The 19,200-nt window shown below is 38.7% G+C and overlaps 1 protein-coding gene across 4 annotated transcripts in view; it reads left to right on the top strand.

The window, feature by feature from the left end:
* PAPSS1 (3'-phosphoadenosine 5'-phosphosulfate synthase 1) overlaps nucleotides 1-18,045 on the top strand; it is a 108,821-nt gene extending 90,776 nt beyond the window's left edge. For all 4 annotated transcript variants that reach the window (XM_004269600.3, XM_033427797.2, XM_049708921.1 and 1 more), the window contains 2 exons: nucleotides 2,055-2,284; nucleotides 17,366-18,045. In XM_004269600.3, coding sequence (XP_004269648.1) covers nucleotides 2,055-2,284; nucleotides 17,366-17,504 — 369 coding nt within the window. In that variant the 3' untranslated portion in view covers nucleotides 17,505-18,045. The remainder of the gene's footprint in view (nucleotides 1-2,054; nucleotides 2,285-17,365) is intronic.
* The last annotated feature ends 1,155 nt before the right edge of the window (nucleotides 18,046-19,200 follow it).

Genomic DNA, 19,200 nt, shown 5'->3' with positions numbered 1-19,200 from the left:
GGGCTCGAACCCACGTCCCCTGCATTGGCAGGCGGATTCTTAACCACTGCGCCATCAGGGAAGTCCCATATCTTCTTTTACAGTAGGAAATACAAGTCATGTGGGAATAATGGCTATGTTACAGTTGATCCTTGAACAACACAAATTTGAACTGTGCGGGTCCACTGATACGCAGGTTTTTTTCAGTAAATACCTGCGGTACTACATAGTTTTTGGTTGATTGAATCCATGGTTGCAGAACCTTGGGTGCAGAGGGCTGACTGTGAGACATGAGCATCCACAGATATCGAGGATGACAGTATATAATATCTAAAATTAAACAGTCGAGATGCAGCAGTGTACACATGCTGCTTAGAAATATAGAGGTAAGGACTTCCCTGGTGGTCCAGTGGTTAAGACTCCGCACTCTCAATGCATGGGGCCTGGGTTCAATCCCTGGTCAGGGAACTAGAGCCTGCGTGCCCCAACTGAAGATCCCACGTGCCGCAGCTAAGACCCGATGCACCCAAATAAATAAATAAATATTTAAAAGAAAAAGAAATACAGAGGTAAATATCTGTAGAAACAACTAAAAAAGTTGAAACTCCTCAGGGTGACCAATTCAAGCGTAGTGTATGGGATTGCCCCTGTGCTCTTGCACTTTCTGAACTATGTTAATAAAAATAAAGTACTTGATATAAGAGAAACTATCAAGAGAGATAAAATGAAAGTGATGTGTAGTGGTCATCATTTATACCTCTTTTCACACAGAACCAAGATGGTTTTGTAAATCACTAAATAATGGAGGCATACACTGAAAGGGAGCTAAGACCACGTTTGTAGACCTGGGTTTGTCCTACACTCTATTGGCCGAGTCACTTAACCTTTGAGGGTTTACTTCCTTGGAGTTTTAATGAGAACGACGGTCTCTTAGTTACTTTAACTTCTAAAGTTCTATAGTTCTAGGTGTTAGACTAACTAATTTTTGTTTTTAAACAGTATTAATGTGAAAGTATAGGCTACAGAGGTAGCTTTGGATGCAGCGTGGCTATTAGTCACAACCAACACCTTGTTTTATTCTTACCTAGTATCTTAGGTAGTAATCATTTAGGTGACAGGATTTTCTCAATACCGGTTTATGTAAATATTCATATAACTTAAATAACTTTCATCCAATTTTTTTTAACCTATTAAAGTATAACATAGAGAAAAGTACATACATCACAGTGTACACACAGCTCAGTGAACTCTTACAGTGAGCAGACTCTGATTACCAGCACCCGGATTGGATCCTGGGTCAAGAAACAACATTACCAGGGACTCCTAGAACTAACATCGAAGTGGTTTAGGTACAAGCTTTTATTTCCAAGGTTGGTCCAAGTATTCAAACTTTCAGTTATAAGATGAGTAAGTTCTGAGGATCTGTTGTAACAGCATGGTGTTTGCGGTTAATAATACTGTATTGCATACTTGAGATTTGATAAGAGAGTAGATCTTAAGTGCTCTCACCGTAGGCACAAAAAGGTAACTGTGCCGTAGTGAATGTGTTCATTAACTTGATTGTGGTATTTCACGATGTATATGTATATCAAATCATTGCGTTGTAGGCTTTAAATATAAACAGGTTTATTTGTCAATTATACTCAATAAAGCTGCGGAGAAAAAAAGAACATTATCGTTACCCCAGAAGCCCCTTTCAGTTGCCTGTCTCAGAGGATCAACCACTAGCCTGATTTCTAACCAACATATTAGATTTTGAACTATATATAAATGACATCTAGTAGTTGTATGGAATCCTACACATAGACACAGATGTACATTCACATATCTCTTACCAGTAAAACAAATATATAGGTACGTATACATAAACATCCATACCACATATACTTTTAGATTTTTTGGAAGGCGAGGGGTTGCCAGTTTTGTTTCTCGCTTCCCAAAGTGAACATTTTAATCTGTTGAGATTTCCTACTGATACTGACTGTATAAGAAGTATATGCATTTATTATCCACTTATTACTCCTAAGTGCTGGTCATAAAATCATGGTTATCTAATAGGAAAATTTTTGTTCTAGGTCCAGTGGCATTGCAGAGCACGGATGGTTGCAGGAGCCAACTTTTACATCGTTGGACGAGACCCTGCTGGCATGCCTCATCCAGAAACAGGGAAGGGTCTCTATGAGCCAACTCATGGCGCCAAAGTGCTGACCATGGCCCCTGGCCTAATCACCTTGGAAATAGTTCCCTTTCGAGTCGCGGCTTATAACAAGAAAAAGAAGCGGATGGACTACTATGACTCTGAGCAGTAAGCTTTACAGTCTCTGCACGAATCTGTGAAACACTTTGTGCTCTAAGCTGCTCTGAGGGCTTTAACACATTGTCTCATCTTTACTATAACTTATCAGTGACAAGCTTTGTTGTACCCATTTCAGAGAAAGGCAAACCAGGGAAACGAATTTCTCAATATTTCAGAAGTTAGAAGTAGAAATAAAAATTGAATCTGGTTTCATGGTTCATGATCTCAGGAATTTTGTTGTGAAGTGTTCAAGGGCAGTAATGACATTTCTGTCTGCCATATTACTGAGCATATAGAAGTGCTTAGGACTTAGTACCAAGGCCTAGTGATGATTTTGCTGGTAAGCCCAGGGGATCTATGTAATGAGAGTGAGTTTAACTAATGTTTGTATAATCGTTGGGTGAACAGGCACTGTCATAATTGCTTTACAGGTATTAATACCTGTAATTAATACCCCATAATAATCCTGTGCAGTAGGTGCAATTATTATCCCCCTTTTGTAGGTTGGTAGTAAGCTGAGGGCTACAAAGTTCAAATAACTTGCATAAGGTCACAGAGCCAGTAAATGGCAGCTCAGCACTTGAACTCAAGCAGTATGGCTCCAGAGCCTGTGCTCTTGACCACTAAGAGTGCAACTTCTTTCTTCAAAGATCTTAGAAGGAGCAAAAAAATAACAACCTTTTAATACAAATTATTGGTAGTATTGAGCATGCATCTATCTTCCTTTGACTGACACACTTTTATTGCTATCTATAGATAATATCGGTACGGACATACCTCAGAGATACTGTGGGTTCGGTTTCAGACCACTGTAATTAAAGCAAGTATCTCAAGCAAGCAAGTCAGACAAATATATTGATTTCCTAGTACATATACAAGTTGTGTTGACACTATACTGTAGTATATTAAGTACGCAATAGCCGTATTTCTAAAAAAACAATCTACATACCTCAATTAAAAAATAATTTATTGCTAAAAAATAAACTTCATTATCTGAGCCTTCAGTGAGTTGTAATGTTTTTGCTGGTGGAGAGTCTTGCTGAGGTGTTGAGGGCTGCTGACTGATCGGATGGTGGCTGCTGAAGTGTCGGGGGCTGTGGTGATTTCTTAAAGCAGAACGGCAGTGAAGTTTCTTCCTTCCACAAATGGTCTCTCGATAGCGCACAACGCTGCTTAATAGCATTTGACCACAGGAGAGCTTCTTTCAAAATTGGAGTCAGTCCTCGCAGACCCTGCCGCTGCTTTTTATCAACTAAAATTTATGTAATATTCTAAATTCTTTGTTGTCATTTAAAAATCTGTACAGCATCTTACTGGGAGTAGATTCCACCTCCGGAGACCACTTTCTTTGCTCATCCGTTAGAAGCAGCTCTTCATCTGTTTAAGTTTTATTGTGAGATTGCAGCAATTCAGTCACATCTTCAGGCTCCACTTCTGATTCTAGTTCTCTTGCTATTTCCACCATATCTACAGTTTTTTCCTCCGCTGAAGCCTTGAACCCCTCCAGTCATCCATGTGTGTTGGAATCAGCTTCTTCCAAACTCCTGTGAATGTTGGTATTTTGACCTCTTCCCAGGAGTCACAAATGTTCTTAATGGCATCTAGACTGACGAATCCTTTTTAGAAGGTTTTCAGTTGACTTTGCCCATGTCCATCAGAGGAATCACTATCTATGGCAGCTATAGCCTTATGAAATGTATTTCTTAAATAAGAAGACTTGAAAGTGGAAATTAGTCCTTTATCCACAGGCTACAGAATGGATGTTGTGGTAGCAGGCATGAAAATAGCATTACTCTCGTTGTACATCTTAATCAGAGCTCTTCGGTGACCAGGTGCATTGTCAGTGAGTCGTCATATTTTGAAAAGAATCTTTTTTTCTGAGCAGTATGTCTCAACAGTGGGCTTAAAATATTCAGTAAACCATGTTGTAAACAGATGTGCTGTCATCCAGGCTTTGTTGTTCCATTTATAGAGCACAGGCAGAGTAGATTTAGCATCATTCTTGAAGACAGTAGGATTTTTGGAATGGTAAATGAACATTGGCTTCAACTTAAAGTCACCAGCTGCATTAGAGAGGCCAAAGGACAAGAGAGCCTGTCCTTTGAAGCTTTGAAGCCAGGCATTGACTTCTCTTTAGCTGTGAAAGTCCTAGGTGGCATCATCTTCCAAGAGAAGGCTGTTCATCTACATGGAAAATCCGTTGTTTAGTGTAGCCACCTTCATTAATGATCTGAACTGGTTCTTCTGGATAACTTACTGCAGCTTCTACCCCAGCACTTGGTGCTTCACCTTGCACTTGTATGCTATGGAGGTGGCCTTCCCTTAAATCTCATGAACCAACCTCTGCTGGCTTCAGACTTTTCTTCTTAAACTTCCTCACCTCTCTCAGCCTTCATAGAATTGAAGAGAGTTAGGGCCTTGCTCTGGGTTAGGCTTTGGCTTAAAGGAATGTCGTAGCTGGTTTGATCATCTGTGCAGACCGGTAAAACTTTCTCCATATCAGCAATAAGGCTTGTTTTGCTTTCCTGTCATTCATGCGTTCACTGGAGCAGCACTTTTAATTTCCTTCAAGAACTTCTCCTTTGCACTCACAGCTTGGCTGTTGGGCACAAGAAGCCTAGCTTTCAGCCTGTCTTGCTTTTCAACATGCCTTCCTCACTAATAAGCTTAATCATTTCTAGCTTTTGATTTAAAGTGAGACACGTGCAATTCTTCCTTTGACTTGAAAACTTAGAGGCCATTGTAGGGTTATTCACTGACCTAGTTTCAATATTGTTGTGTCTCAGGGAATAGAATAGGGAGGCCCAAGGAGAGGGCGAGAGACTGGGGAACTGCCAGTTGGTGGAGCAGTCAGAACACACACATTTATTGATCAAGTTCACCATCTTATACGGGCGTGGTTCACGGCACTCCAAAACCATTGCAGTAGTAACATCCAAGATTATAGATCACCAAATATAATAATAACGAAAAAGTTCGAAATATTGTGAGAATTACCAAACTGTGACACAGAGACACGAAGTGAGCAAATGCTGTTGGAAAAATGACGCTAACAGACTTGCTTGATGCAGTGTTGCCACAAACCTTCAATATGTGAAAAGCGCTACAAAATGAAGTGCAATAAATGAGATAGGCCTGCAGGTAGTACACTCTGTCAATTTAGAGTGGCAGTGGGAGGCTCTAGAATCAGAAGGTATGAGTGCTAGCCCTGTGCTTCCTGCGTGACTTGAGATTCCTGTGTCACCTCTGGCCTTGTTTCTTCCTCTCTACAGTGATGGCAGTGGATGAGCTGATTCCCTTCTAGCTCAAAATCTGTAGTCATTTCCGGGAATCGTAGCTCCTAGTTATTTTTACATTAGTAGGTGCTTCATGCTTTGTTGATTGATGCTTATTTAGTACAAATTACATCTGCTTATTTAGTACCCCTGCTTTTTTAGTATAAATTGCAATTCATGTTCAGTAAGTAGTTGTCTCTCAGTATCTGGGGCGGGGGGGGGGGATTGGTTCCAGGACCCCCCACAGGTAACAAAATCTGCAGCTGCTCAAGTCCCTTATATAAAATGGTGTATAGTATTTGTATGTAACCTACACACATCCTCCTCTCTACTTTAAATTACCTCTAGAGTACTTATAATATCTAATACAATATAAATGCTGTGTAAATAGTTGTAAATGCTATGTAAGTAGTTGCCTGCCCATGATAAATTCAAGTTTTATTTTTGGCCTTTTGTGTTTTTGTGGCATCAGTTGTTATTTCTCCTCATTCATTTCTTATTTTGTTTATTTGGGTCCTCTCTCTTTTCTTCTTGGTGAGCCCGGCTAGAGGTTTGTTGATTTCGTTTACCCTTTCAAAAAACCCGCTCTTGGTTTTACAGGTTTATATTTTGGAACTTTCTGGAATTCTCCCCTTACCTCCAGATGTTTTCAATCAGAGGTTGTTTGAATCCTTGGATGTGGAAACCATGGATATAGAGGGTTGGCTCTATTTTTAATTTATGTTTTATCAGTTCACCTCTACTGGCAGGTGCTAATTAAAAACTGACTGAGTCTAATAACTTCTAATCTGAGAGCGCTCATCCTTTTTCCCTGTGCAGTTGACTGTGCAGTTGACTGCGATTCAGGAATAACGCTGATCCTAACCCTGTGTCCTCATTTGTTGTAGCCTTTTTTGTAATGGTGCAGACAAGAAGGAAAAAGAAACTTTAAAAATCAACACATTCTCTTGTTTCTGAAAGGGACATAAAATTTGGTGTCATTTCATTAAATGATAAGTTATCTGGATAAAGAAATACTACTGTTAACAATGGAGTTTGAGGGATTTGTTGGCTTCTCGTTTAAGGATAATAATTCTGGAGAAAATGCATAATTTTAGATGATAGCAGTCTTCTCTGAGTGATGGACTGTAGCAATATACAGGAAAACCTTATGAGTCAATGAACAGAAAAGGCTTATTGGATAGCTGGTTTGGGGAAATATGAAAGAACTCCTGACTGTTCCCAATAGCCTTGGTGTGGCCACTCGAGACTATTATTTTCTGAAGATCCAAGTTGTGGCCCAGGTTACAGTATACTTCAGAACCACACCATGAGAAGAATTTGCAATAAACCAGAATATTTTTACCCTTGTACAAAATCAGGGTTTGCCAATACCTAGAAATAGGTCTAAATCGTGGCGTGTTTTGTTTTGCCCTAAAAATAAATGTGTTTATGTATGTCTATATATATATACTTACATACATACATACACACATTCTACAATTTCACTGTCTAAAAAAAAGTGCAGCTATAAAAGTGATGTGCTGAGAGCTGTAAATGGACCAAAGAGATGCCTTACAAGCTTAAAGAAAATTTCTTTAAAGAAAAAGCAATTAGAGTAAACCTTGAACTATATTACTGCAAAAGGTGATTGAAAGTACAAATTAAATGTTAAGGAAAATAAAAAAGTTTCAAATATAGGTCTGTCCTTCTGTGGTTCAAAATATGTAGGGCCACCATCAGAGATTTTAATTTCCTTAGTCTGGAGAGAGGATTACCCGTTGACAGTTCTTTTGAAAGCCCCCCCCCACCCCGCCCCACAGAGGGTAGCCTTGCCTTCCTACAAATCTGTAGACTATATAGTGTCAGAGATGGAATCTTGGGCAGGGCAACCCTTCACTTCTCACCCAGCATGCAATTTATTTGTATACTTTGTGTACAAGATGTTTGAGCATAACCTTGTTCTGAAAGTAACAATTAATCACTTATAGAGTGAGGGGTGAGAAATAGAATTGTTCTGCTAGTGGCCAAATGCTTAAAACTTAGGTGAGTTTCCATTTTGATGAGTTAAGGAAGCAAAACTAAATAGAGTTGAGCTTTTCTTTTACACTTCTTGTGCCGCTGTGTTTCCTTCCTGTGGTTTCTTTGCGTGATCAGCTGATTTAATCACACACAGGATCCTAGAACCCATCTGTATGTAGCTGAATGATGTGCTGGGAAACCCTTGATAACTTTCATGTTTTGTTAAATCTGTGTAATATTTCTTTAAGTCTCTCTTTTAATCATTCAAAAGCTAAATAATTACATCAGTTCTCATAAGATTTTCCAGTGATGAATTCTATATTAGTTGCATAACTGGCTCATTTTCTTGGAATTTTTTTTGAGTTACCAAATCTTTATAAATTGTAACTTGGGAAGCTTTAAAACTGCCTTAGTTTTCTAATTTTTTTATATTTATGTTCAAATATAATTAAGTTGATGGGGTGTGTTGGAAAGTGATTAAAATTTTGTGGAAAGGCGATAGTCTTTGATGTAGTGAGAAAACACAGTTATTAATTATGCACATATGAGGTTGTCTTATGTTTGATTAATGGATGTTATTCAATGCCAGATTTTATGTAATTAATGATTTTGTAGCTTTTGATTTGATTAAATAGCAGTGTAAGGCAAGGCTTAGGGAGAAAGAAACAAACTTCATCAAGATTACAGGCAAGATATTATTGATAAGAATTATGATAAAAATCATCTGTTTATACTTAGGAAGTTAAGTAGGTTCATATTAGCTGTAATAATGACTCAAGGAAATATAGTTTTAGGAGTACAAGATTAAAGCCCATTCTTTCAGATATTACAAACTTTTAGAGATAATTCAGCTATTTCTATTTTTTTCTCTTTATGCAGTAAATCTTCTTTGTATTTGGATAGATAAATGCAAAATTTAGGTTGAGATTATTGAAGTAGCAACTCACCAAAAAGAGAGTGCACATGAGTGAGAGTGCCTGGTGGAAATGGGTCAGTGAAGGGACAGGTGGACATAAATGTTTGCTGTCTGGTTATTTCCATGTTATCAGTAGAGTACTTCTTTCATACTTTTTAATGCTAGAGTATACCTTAAATCATGTACTATTAGTGTCTTTTTTGTGTGTGTGTGTCGTGTGGGCCTCTCACTGTTGTGGCCTCTCCCGTTGCGGAGCACAGGCTCCGGACGCGCAGGCTCAGCAGCCATGGCTTACGGGCCCAGCCGCCCTGTGGCATGTGGGATCTTCCCGGACCGGGGCACGAACCCGTATCCTCTGCATCGGCAGGCGGACTCTCAACCACTGCGCCACCAGGGAAGCCCTATTAGTGTCATTTTTTAAAAGCATTCTACTTAGAGGCGTCCTTCAAGGCTTTTCTCATGTATTCTTAACTTCTTTTATTTACTTTCTACAGGAAAGCTCATCTGTTCTAGTGGTTTCTGTGTGGTGACTCTTAAAGCTATTCCTCAGTGTTTCCAAGTTGCTAATTATGTTAGTTTTCTATTGCTGTGTAACAAATTGACACAAATTTAGTGGCTTAAAACATTACTCATTTCTTACCTCACAGTGCCTTAGGTCAGAAGTCTGGGTGAGCCAAGCTGGACTCTGGCCAGGCTGGGCTCTTATCTGAAGGCTCTGAAAAGAATCAACTTCCAAGATGACCCTTGTTGGCAGAATTCAGTTCCTTACGGGTTTAGGACTGAGCTCCCCATCTTCTTACTGGCTATCACAGTGTGGGGGAATTGCTCTCTGCAGCTAGAAGCCACGTTAAGAGTCTTCCTTGTGGGCCCCCTCATCTCAGCAGTAGAACCTCCCTCAGGTCAAATCCCTCTCAGGCTTCAAATCTCTGACTACTGCTGTCATCTGAGAATATTTGCTTTTAGAGAGCTTTAGTGATTAGGTTAGGCCCACTCAGATAATTTCACTATTTTAGATCAATTGATTAGCAACTTTAATGGCATCTGCAAAATTCCTTTTGCCATATAAGGACATATCGTGATAGTAACACCATGGGGTGAAGGTCATGAAGGCCATCTTAGAATTCTATCTACCACGCTAATGGGTGTTTTCTGCTTAGATTTCTTGTTATTATTTAAAATGCCCAGAAGCAACTTTACCTTTCCCCTCATATATCTCCAAGTCCTAAATTTCCTTAGTTACTTGTTCTCCCCGTTGTGTAGAATCTTGAAGTCCTTTATCCTTCCACCTCACTCTTCACATCCAGGTCTTGTCATATTGACCCCTGAAATATTTCTTGTGTGAATTCTTTTCTTTTTCTTTCTTGCTATGTAGTCTTTGCCATACATAAATATTTCTGTTAGAGTACTGGGGAACTGTCTTTTCCATTCATTTATAACGTGCTTTGTTTTTATTAATTTTGATGTTTCTTATAAAAACTTGTAGAAGTCTGACTGTAACTGCATGAACTTGCCAATGAATCTTGTCCTGTGTTTGTAGATTTTGCACATATTTTATTGCAGGGGGTTATTGCATAACTATTAACTGATAAGGTCTAATTTAAAATCTATTGCATTGTCTTTTCTTACTATACAGTTTAATCATAATTAGGGACATAATACTATGTATATTTTTGAAAGTCCAATTATATATTTTATATATGCTGTGTCTTGTTTTAAAGTCAACATGTTACATTGAAATTAGTATAAAACTTTCCAACTTTGCTATGCTTTATTCATTTATTAACTATTTGTTGAGTCTTTACTACGTACATGTCATTGCTAAATGTGGGCACTGTGGTTGGAAACAAGCAGATATTGTTGTTGCCTTCATAGGACTTACATTCTAGAGAAGACAGACAGTAAACCACTTAAGGATGGCATGTGCTTTGCAGAAGACTTGTGGGAAGCTCTGCTAGCACTTGTGTGACCAAGTCTGGGTTATCAGGGATGGGTTCCTGGAGCAAGAGACATTTGAGCTGAGCTCCAAAAGATGAGTTAGGCATTCCCTTGGTAAAGAAGGAGGTAATAGCATTCTGGACAGAGGGATAAGTACATGCAAAGGTGCTGAGGTGAGATAGACTCAGAGGGTTTGGGAAGAAGGCCAGGGTGGGCTGGAAAAGAGAGTGAAAGGAGGAGGATGAGACAGGGACTAGATAAGGCAGTTCTTTGAAAGGTACACACTGGAATAGATTTTGAAAAGATAGTGTGTTGTTACCATGTACATTAAATATTGGGAAGTTCAGGTTTTTGGTCATTAGGTAAGTTGGATTATACAGGTTGATTCTCCTGAGAAATGAACTAAAAATTCTGGATAAAGGAAAACGTTTTCATAAAAGTATTGTGGTGCTGATAAGAACTGTGAGGCTAAGCCACTAAATGCAGGTTAGAACTTCAGGTAAGTTGAGGGTTGAAGTTGCTTTTGTCCTGGTTGACCGAGCAAATTTGAGTGTTGATTTCCATGGTCTTGACCAAGGTGGGGAGTCCCAACAGGAGACACTCCCATTAAGCTGATGCTCCCTCCCACCTTAGGTAGTTAAGAGAGAATCTGAAGGGAACCCCACCCATCCCCCTACCCCAGGAGACTGAGCACAGCCCTGAGCTTTAGGCTTCAAAGCTCAGAACTGTTCACGTGGGCCAAACTCATACTACCCGGGTTGTATCAAAACAAAACAGATAAACAACCAAAAAGCCCTCAAGCCATGAAATTAGTTTTTGGTGGTTCTTAACTGGGCATGCTTCTAAATATTCAGCAGAAGCAAATGTAGACTGTCGCTAGAGCATTACTCCTGTGTCCTAGACCTCAATTTATTCCCACAAATAATTATACAAGCGTAATGAACAGCTTAAGTAAAAAATGATAAAGTATACAAGGAAACATAGCACCAAAGCAAGGAAAAAAAAAAAAAGGGAAACTACAGTTGGCACAAGCAGACCTGCAGAGACTTCACATCCTAGAATTACCAGACATGGATTACAAAGTAACTATACTTGCCGTGTTTATTAAAACAAAAACAAGTTTGAAACTACTACACGGCACATAAAAGTATAGAAATGACCTAGCAGTATAGAAAAGAGAAAGATGGGAGGGAAGTCAGCATGAAGGTGTGCATTAGTGCAGGCGAGAATGAATGAAATGATGGTTTAGGTTTAGGTACCTTGCAACAGGGGGATTGGAAGAAAGATGAGTAGGCTTCCCTGGAAACTTCTTGTTTGACTGAATGTCTGATAGGAGCTGTTCTCTAGCTTTTATTTATAAGATTTTTGAGGGGAGGAAAACATGATGAATTAAGGATTTTGATAAATTAGTTCGAGACAATTAAATTTTTCATGTATTTCAGTTGGTCTTTGGTTTGGAAACAAAAATGGTTAAATTTGTCATGCATGATGCCATGCTTTTTGGCTCCTGGAAAGAAAGCCATAAATAACTAATTATCTGGTTTTGAACAGATGATTTGTATTTGAAGAGAATTCTTAGTTTTTTATGTATACTGTATTATATATGAGTTTCTTTCGAGTTAAATGAAAGGTAGTTAGCCCCCAAATAGTTAATTAGATTCACTTATACGTTACTACCATTATTTTTAGTTCTATCAGAGAAGAAGCTCCCCTTTGCGTCTCTGATTGCTTATCATCTAATTAGTATTTTTTAAAAAGCTGGTCTAATTGAATATGAACTTTTGAAAGATAAAATTGAAGGCCCCTGGGCTGACCCCAGCTTCTTGTCTGACAGCTTGTGCTGGTGGCTCTGATGGCCACATATGTGAACTGAGAGACAGCAGATATTTGTAAAGAATTAAAATCTTCAACAAGTGTCCAAGAGCTGTTGTACTTCGCAGTTGGTCAAGATGCTGGCCATATGTAGTTGTGTGTCCCACATGGGACAAGATGCTGGACCCACAGGGGTGTGCTTTTTCTGTCCTTGCGTTCTAACCCCTTCCCGTTCAGTTGTTTTTGTTTTGTTTTGTTTTTTGGTGTGTGTGTGTGTTTTAAGAGGAGGTGTTCTGTCAGCTGTGGATTGTAAGAATCTGTGACCAAGTGGTTTTGAAAAGGGAAGAAAAAAAAAGCAGACTTGCATTTCCTTTTTCAGGTGCCATGGAGATGGGCTAACGAGTGTAATTAGATGGACTAGCTAGAATTGCTTTGTAGTGAAAGCCTAAGGTTTAGTAGCCTTTTCTGCTTCTGCCAGATTCCCGATTACTCACAGGTAAAGAAGTTCAGAGCTCGTTTTAGAGCATTCCCCAAATGCCTCAGTTTTTACTTGATTTATTTTTTTCTGTAAAATGCTATCCATTTAAAGATGTAATTGTGAAAACTGTGATTGGATTACAGATAGTGACTCTAGTGTCAAGTCCTTGCACCTGACTTCTGATAAAAAAATAAAATCCTCATGTGAGGGATAGAAATACAAGTCTGAGGCAGAGGGAAATAAATGTTTTCCGTAGCCAGGGTGGAGTGGAACCACCAGCATGTGGCAGCAGAAACTCCCGTTTCATGCGATGAAGAAATGCTTGTGGCATGCGGGGCAGATAGAGTGTGAAATAGCATCAGGAAAAGAGGTACCCAGGGACTTCGGTTTTAAAATTCAATTTCAGAAGGAATGCAAGCGACTTCTGGATTTCAGACTGTTTGGCATTGTGAGGAAAGAAAGGACTTTAATTGGTCTGGCTTTTTCCTTTTAATCACAAAGTCAGGACAGAGTCATTCTACAAGCTGCTCCCTCATTTCTTTTTCCTTGCCCCATCAGGAACAGGTACTTTATGCATGGGACACAGGGTTTCCTTTCTGAATTCAAAATTTTAAATTGACATGGCCAGAAAGATCTACGGTCACAATTTTCCTTAATGACACTTATTTAGGGAATTGATAAGTGACCCTCCTAAGGAACTAAAACATTCAAGCAATATTTGTCAAATGGTTCTCAGCTGAACTAACCAGTTTTACATCAGGTTGGAATGAGGGTTTTTTAGATGCAATTGGAGAGATCTGGACCCCTCCACACCCTTGACTTCCTCTCCAGATGCTGCTTTGCCGAGCCCTGCCCTGAGGAGTAACCTCTCTAGCCTAGAGATAGTCACCAAACTGTGTTGATGGATCCTGTTATCAGTTCATTCCCACACAGGTTCTGTTTACCCACAGGAGACAACCTTACATTTTTATTGAGAAGGTTGAGACCATCTTGCATTAACCCCCTCATCTTTTTCTAACTCCACGTCATCACTATTTCTTCTTTCCTTCACTTTTCACCCTCCTTGTCAGAGCTCCTTTCTGTGTGTTCTTCATCCCAGACTTCTCCATCTTTCATTTCTTTCCTGTTACCCTCTCCTGGCTTTTCATCCTCCTCCCTTTTCTCATTCTATGCCACTATTTTTTTCTGCCTATACACATGCTAAGACCTCCCTTTTCTTGTAAAAAAAAAAAGAAAATCTTTTCTCCACTGTGTGTCTCCGCCACTTTACCACTCCATCTCTTTCCTTCATCATCCACTGAAACTCCTTGATTAAAGAAAATTTAAATTCTGATGCGTTTATCCAGTGGATTTTTCCGCCCCCCCCATGGTCATCTTCCTTAGCCCCTCTGTGGCCTTCACATTAAAATTTTTTCTTTTTCCATGACCTGCATATAATCATCTTGGTTTTCTTCTTACTCTTTCGACAAATGCTTTCCCTTTTGGCAAGTCTTCTTTCTTGGAGAGCTTATCCATTTTCTCAAACTGGGTTTTCATTTTAGTGTTGATAAATTTAAAAATTTATCAACCTTTCCTGAATTTTTTGGAAATCTCCTCTTATAGTCTTGCTTTCTTCCTAGGCCCATCTCACATGCAGTCAATTCTTTTTCTCCCCTTAAGTTTGTAGTCGTTTATGTAAGAGAAAGATGATAGCTTACTTCATATTTGAACTATTGTAACCAACACATCTGCATGGGCCAGTTTATTATAGTAGATTTGACTTTTCTTGCACATTGAACACATGATAGAAGTGGGAGATACTCCCTAGATTTAAACTACTTGAATCCATCTTGCTTTGGAGCAATATCTGTTAAACTTTCCTTTTCTTCGGTCATCTTTGAAAATGTGAGCAGACATTTAAAAGATGTTTTACCTAAGAAGATGAGAGCTGTTGAAATATCGAGTTGAATGTATATCTTCCTGTCTTTCTGGTAGTGCAGGGAATAGAAGAGCGGACAGGTGACTAGGGGAAGGTGTCACATGCCTGAGTTAAAGAAGTACTGACTTCTGCTTAATAGCAAGAGATGGGATTATAAAGCATTAACGTTGATTTTCCTGTGGCTGATTAAATGAGTTACACTTTTTTTTTTTTTTTTTTTTTTGCTATACGCGGGCCTCCCACCGTTGTGGCCTCTCCCGTTGCGGAGCACAGGCTCCGGAAGCGCAGGCTCAGCGGCCATGGCTCACGGGTCCAGCCGCTCCGCGGCATGTGGGATCTTCCCTGACTGGGGCACGAACTCGTGTCCCCTGCATCGGCAGGCGGACTCCCAACCACTGTGCCACCACGGAAGCCCACTTTTTAATATTCTTATCCTGTATGTGTAGCATTCCAGAATAAAACTCTCAGACTCTTAGGTGTTTCAGAGTGGGGTAGGACATTCATTAAAGTCTGGGTACCTCACTGGGGAGTTGGAAAGGCCAGAATTAGGGACAGCAGCAAATATGAGAGGGAAACCTTAGATCCAGGACCAAGAGTCAAGTTGATCTTAGGAACTAACAGTAGTGGGCAGGCCTAAGGACAGGCCAGATGCAAGATACGTAGAGGCTGGTGATAATATAACCAAGTCCAACGTTCAGAAGACCAGTGAGCAGTCGGGTCATTGAGCACACAGACAGTGCAAATTAGAAAAGCAGGAGAGGCCAGAAACTGGGGCACACTGGATCATGAGGAAATCACAATAATTCTTCCTTGGTCTGGAGCTCAGTCCTACCAAGTGGACAACCCAAGAACTCATAGATAGACTAAGTGAACCAGGTTCCCCCAAATAAAGTGGAGGTGAGCAAGGTCAAGAGAGAAGCTAGATCGGAAGATGACTATTGAAGAGGTCATGAAGGGCTTGTAGAAACCTCTAGTGTGAATAGTCCAGATTTAGAGGAAAGGGAATATATAAGGAGCTCAGATGAACTACAGCAATCAGAAACCCCTTCTTACCCTTTTTTGGCCAGAGGATGGAGAGTAGTGATTTGTATAAGATTCTAAATGGTTCTATATTGAATAAAAATTTTCTGTACATATACCTTTTCATTCTTTCGTATTTCACCAAATATATACTGAGTTCCTAGTTAGAAAGCTAATAAAGTACTTGATCACTGGTCATTATTTACTGAATATGCTGTTATGTCCCAGCACTGTTCAGATATACTGTTTACTGCTGATGTCTGTCATTTAGGGGTGAATTAATAGCCATTGTAACTCCTGTTGGTCCAGAATAGGGAGTGTAATGCTATGTCAGCATCCTGTTTATCTGCTCTCATCAGGGCAGTGTTCTAAATGATTGAGGTTTCAGATCAGTTAAAGGTCACATTATTTAAAATTATTTAAGTCACTTTTGGATAGAGATTTTAAAAATAAGCTCTTATTGATAATAATATATTATTTAAAATTTTATTTTGATATTGATAATATAAATCATCATTGTAGAAAACTACAGAAAACATCATGACAAAACTAAAAGCACCTGTGATACCACTTCATAGAAATAACCACTATTAACGTTTGGGTGTATTTCTTTATGATCTTCTCCTCCCCGCACCCCCTTATTTTAAGAGAATTGCATTGGTATTGTATATAAAGTTTTGCATCCTGATTATTTCACTTCCCATTATTACATCGTGAACATTTTATCCAATTTTTAACTATACTTTAATGACTATGTAATTCTGCTCAGGACTGTACCACAATTTACTTAGACCTTCAACTGTTAGATTATTTACAACATTTTAACTATCATAAAACAGTTTTCAGACAGCTATCTTTATGCATAATGTTTGTTGGCATCTCTGATTATTTCCTTTACGTAGATTCCTAGAAGTGTGATTATTAGTTAAAACATACCTGGCATACCTCTAGAAACAAGGGGCATTTGCAGTTTATGGTTTCACTCAATTCTCAGATTAACTCCACAAATAGCAAAGTGGGGATGGAACATACAGTCGCTGACTAGGAGTAAACAGGGGATGTGATCTGGTGACTTGAGTGACCCAGAACTCTTGCTCTGTTCTTGGGTCTGCTATCTAGTCGGTTCCCTTGTTTGAGGGAAGAGGTTGAAATTACCAATAGACAGTATGTGTCATAGCCATAGGTGCTCTGTGCTTAATGGTCTAAGGGCTTTTGTGTGTTTTTGTAGGTGTGAAGGTGAAAAGAACTAACACTACCTTTGTGTAATAGCTTATCAATGGAATAATATTAATTATTGCTACTTATGTGCTGTTGTTATTTTTTAAGTTCCAGTTTTTCTCTTAATGTTCCAAAATGCATTTAGCTTTCCAGATTCAGACTTCCTAAAAAGTTTTCAATATGTGCATCTAAATTAGATGTTTTTCTAAAAAAATTTCTAAATTATTAGTTGCCAGGGGTTGGGGAGGAGGGAGGGAAATGGGTATGTCTATAAAAGGGCAACCTGAGGGATCATTATTGTTTTTTTGTTGGCTTTTTTTGGTAAGTTTTGATAGTGTGGTGTTTTTTGCTCAATGACAAACTTAAAATCAGGTTGATATTCATAAGTAGTACATTTCATCCAGATATTTTTTTCATTAAGCTTGTCTTCCATGAACAGAAGGAACGAATGTTTTTTTAAAATTTCACTATAACTAAGTTTTTAAAAATGTGAAATATTTTTTTCTCTCCCTTTCAGCCATGAAGACTTTGAATTTATTTCAGGAACACGAATGCGCAAACTTGCCCGAGAAGGCCAGAAACCTCCTGAAGGTTTCATGGCTCCCAAGGCCTGGACCGTGCTGATGGAATACTACAAATCCTTGGAGAAAGCTTAAGCTGTTAACCCAGTCATTTCACCTTTGACACCTCACTGAGTAACAAGTGTGGTGGTATCTGTATGGACATGCTTCCTAAAAACAGACCCTTTTCCTTAACTAGCATCAGTTTTGGTCTGCCTTATGAGTTCTGTTCTGAACTAGTGTAACACACTCCTGGTTTTAATGTATCTTTTCCACTTACTATAGTTAAATATTCCTACAATACAGTCTTTTTGTATTATATTTATGCTTCTGTCTCATTATTTTTCAAGCTGTTATATCAGTTGTAACCAATAGTATACACATTGAATCTCACTTTTCATCTCTTGAAAAAAGAAAAAAAATCCACTAAACAATAAACTTGGCTAGACCTTGTTTTGGGAATTTTACAAGACGTCTGTAGCATTTAGATTTTTTTTTTCTACATTGAAAGTACAAACTGCTTTCTTCCTTCCTTCCCATCAGCTATTGATCTCTCAACTGTTATAATCTAAAGTATATTAATATCTATGTAAGCCCTGAATGAACTTTATTCAATAAAATTAAACTTTTTGGCTTATTTATGTGACTTTTTAAAAATATTGTTTTGTTTACACATACCTTATCCTTCTTGTGAAGAAGTTTCTCATGGGGAAGGGAAAATACAGGCGTCAGGCATCTTTCATTACTGGAATCTATTGATAATAATTAGTTCCAAGCACTGTTTCATAGTGAATTTTTAAGTGGGAAAATAATAATGCATTCTCATTCCATCCAAAAGCTCAACCTGTTTCCCCAAATATCTCTCTAATATTCTTGAATACCTAAGATGGTGGTACTAGTAATAGAGACATGATAGGGGGAGGTTAGTTCATGGCAGGGGGCGGGCAGCATATCAAGTTTGCTTTTGTAGTATATCCTCAAGTACAATATTCAAGAGGAGATGCTTATTTAGGGGCTGGATATTTAATTTTGGTTGAGATGCCAGTATTTTTGATTTGCAGTCGTATTTCCTATGATGAAATAATCTTGCGTGATCTGGCCTTGAAAATTCAGCATTACAAAGACATGGCAGATTATACACAGAGAGAGTGTATTGTCATTAATGCAAATGGGAATAAAATGCCACTAGGAAAAGAAATAGAAGGAAAAACGAAAACAAAGTAAAAGCAGATCACTGAGGGAATCAATTAGAAAGTTGATAAATAGAAAAAAAAATGGAGAATATGAGTAAAAGTTTCTAGTGGATGGATTTATTCACTAGTGGATACTGAATGAAAATATTCATTAGTGGACAATGTAAAAAGTATATGAATGCGTATGTTGATGGGAAGAATTAGAGGTGATAGTTGATATGAATTTTTTGGTTACACATTATCTAGATCTCTTTTAGGGAGATCTCCTTTATATAAATCTTGTATAAATCTTCAATTTTTATGTATATATAGAGGTTGAAAGATTGCAGAGCGGCTTTCCAACCACAGACAGCTAAGGTGTGACATAGTGCTTCAGCTCAGCTAATTCAGAAACTCCAACCTGAAGTGTTGAATGTGTAGGAATGATGCAAAGTTGTAAGGACAGAATGAGTCGTGGTTTCATGGTGGCAGCGACACTCAAGATTCTGGGCGCAGTGGTGGTGGTGCTCATGGCAGTGGGGGTCTCCTGTGCAAAAGTAGTACCCTATCTTGAATATTCCAGGGCATGACTTTGGCTGAGTCCTCTGCCACTCACCTCC

This window comes from Orcinus orca, chromosome 4, assembly GCF_937001465.1.
Source record: "Orcinus orca chromosome 4, mOrcOrc1.1, whole genome shotgun sequence".
NCBI lineage: Eukaryota > Metazoa > Chordata > Mammalia > Artiodactyla > Delphinidae > Orcinus > Orcinus orca.
Note: the sequence above shows the minus strand (reverse complement) of the source record. Positions and strands in the feature narration are given on the sequence as shown.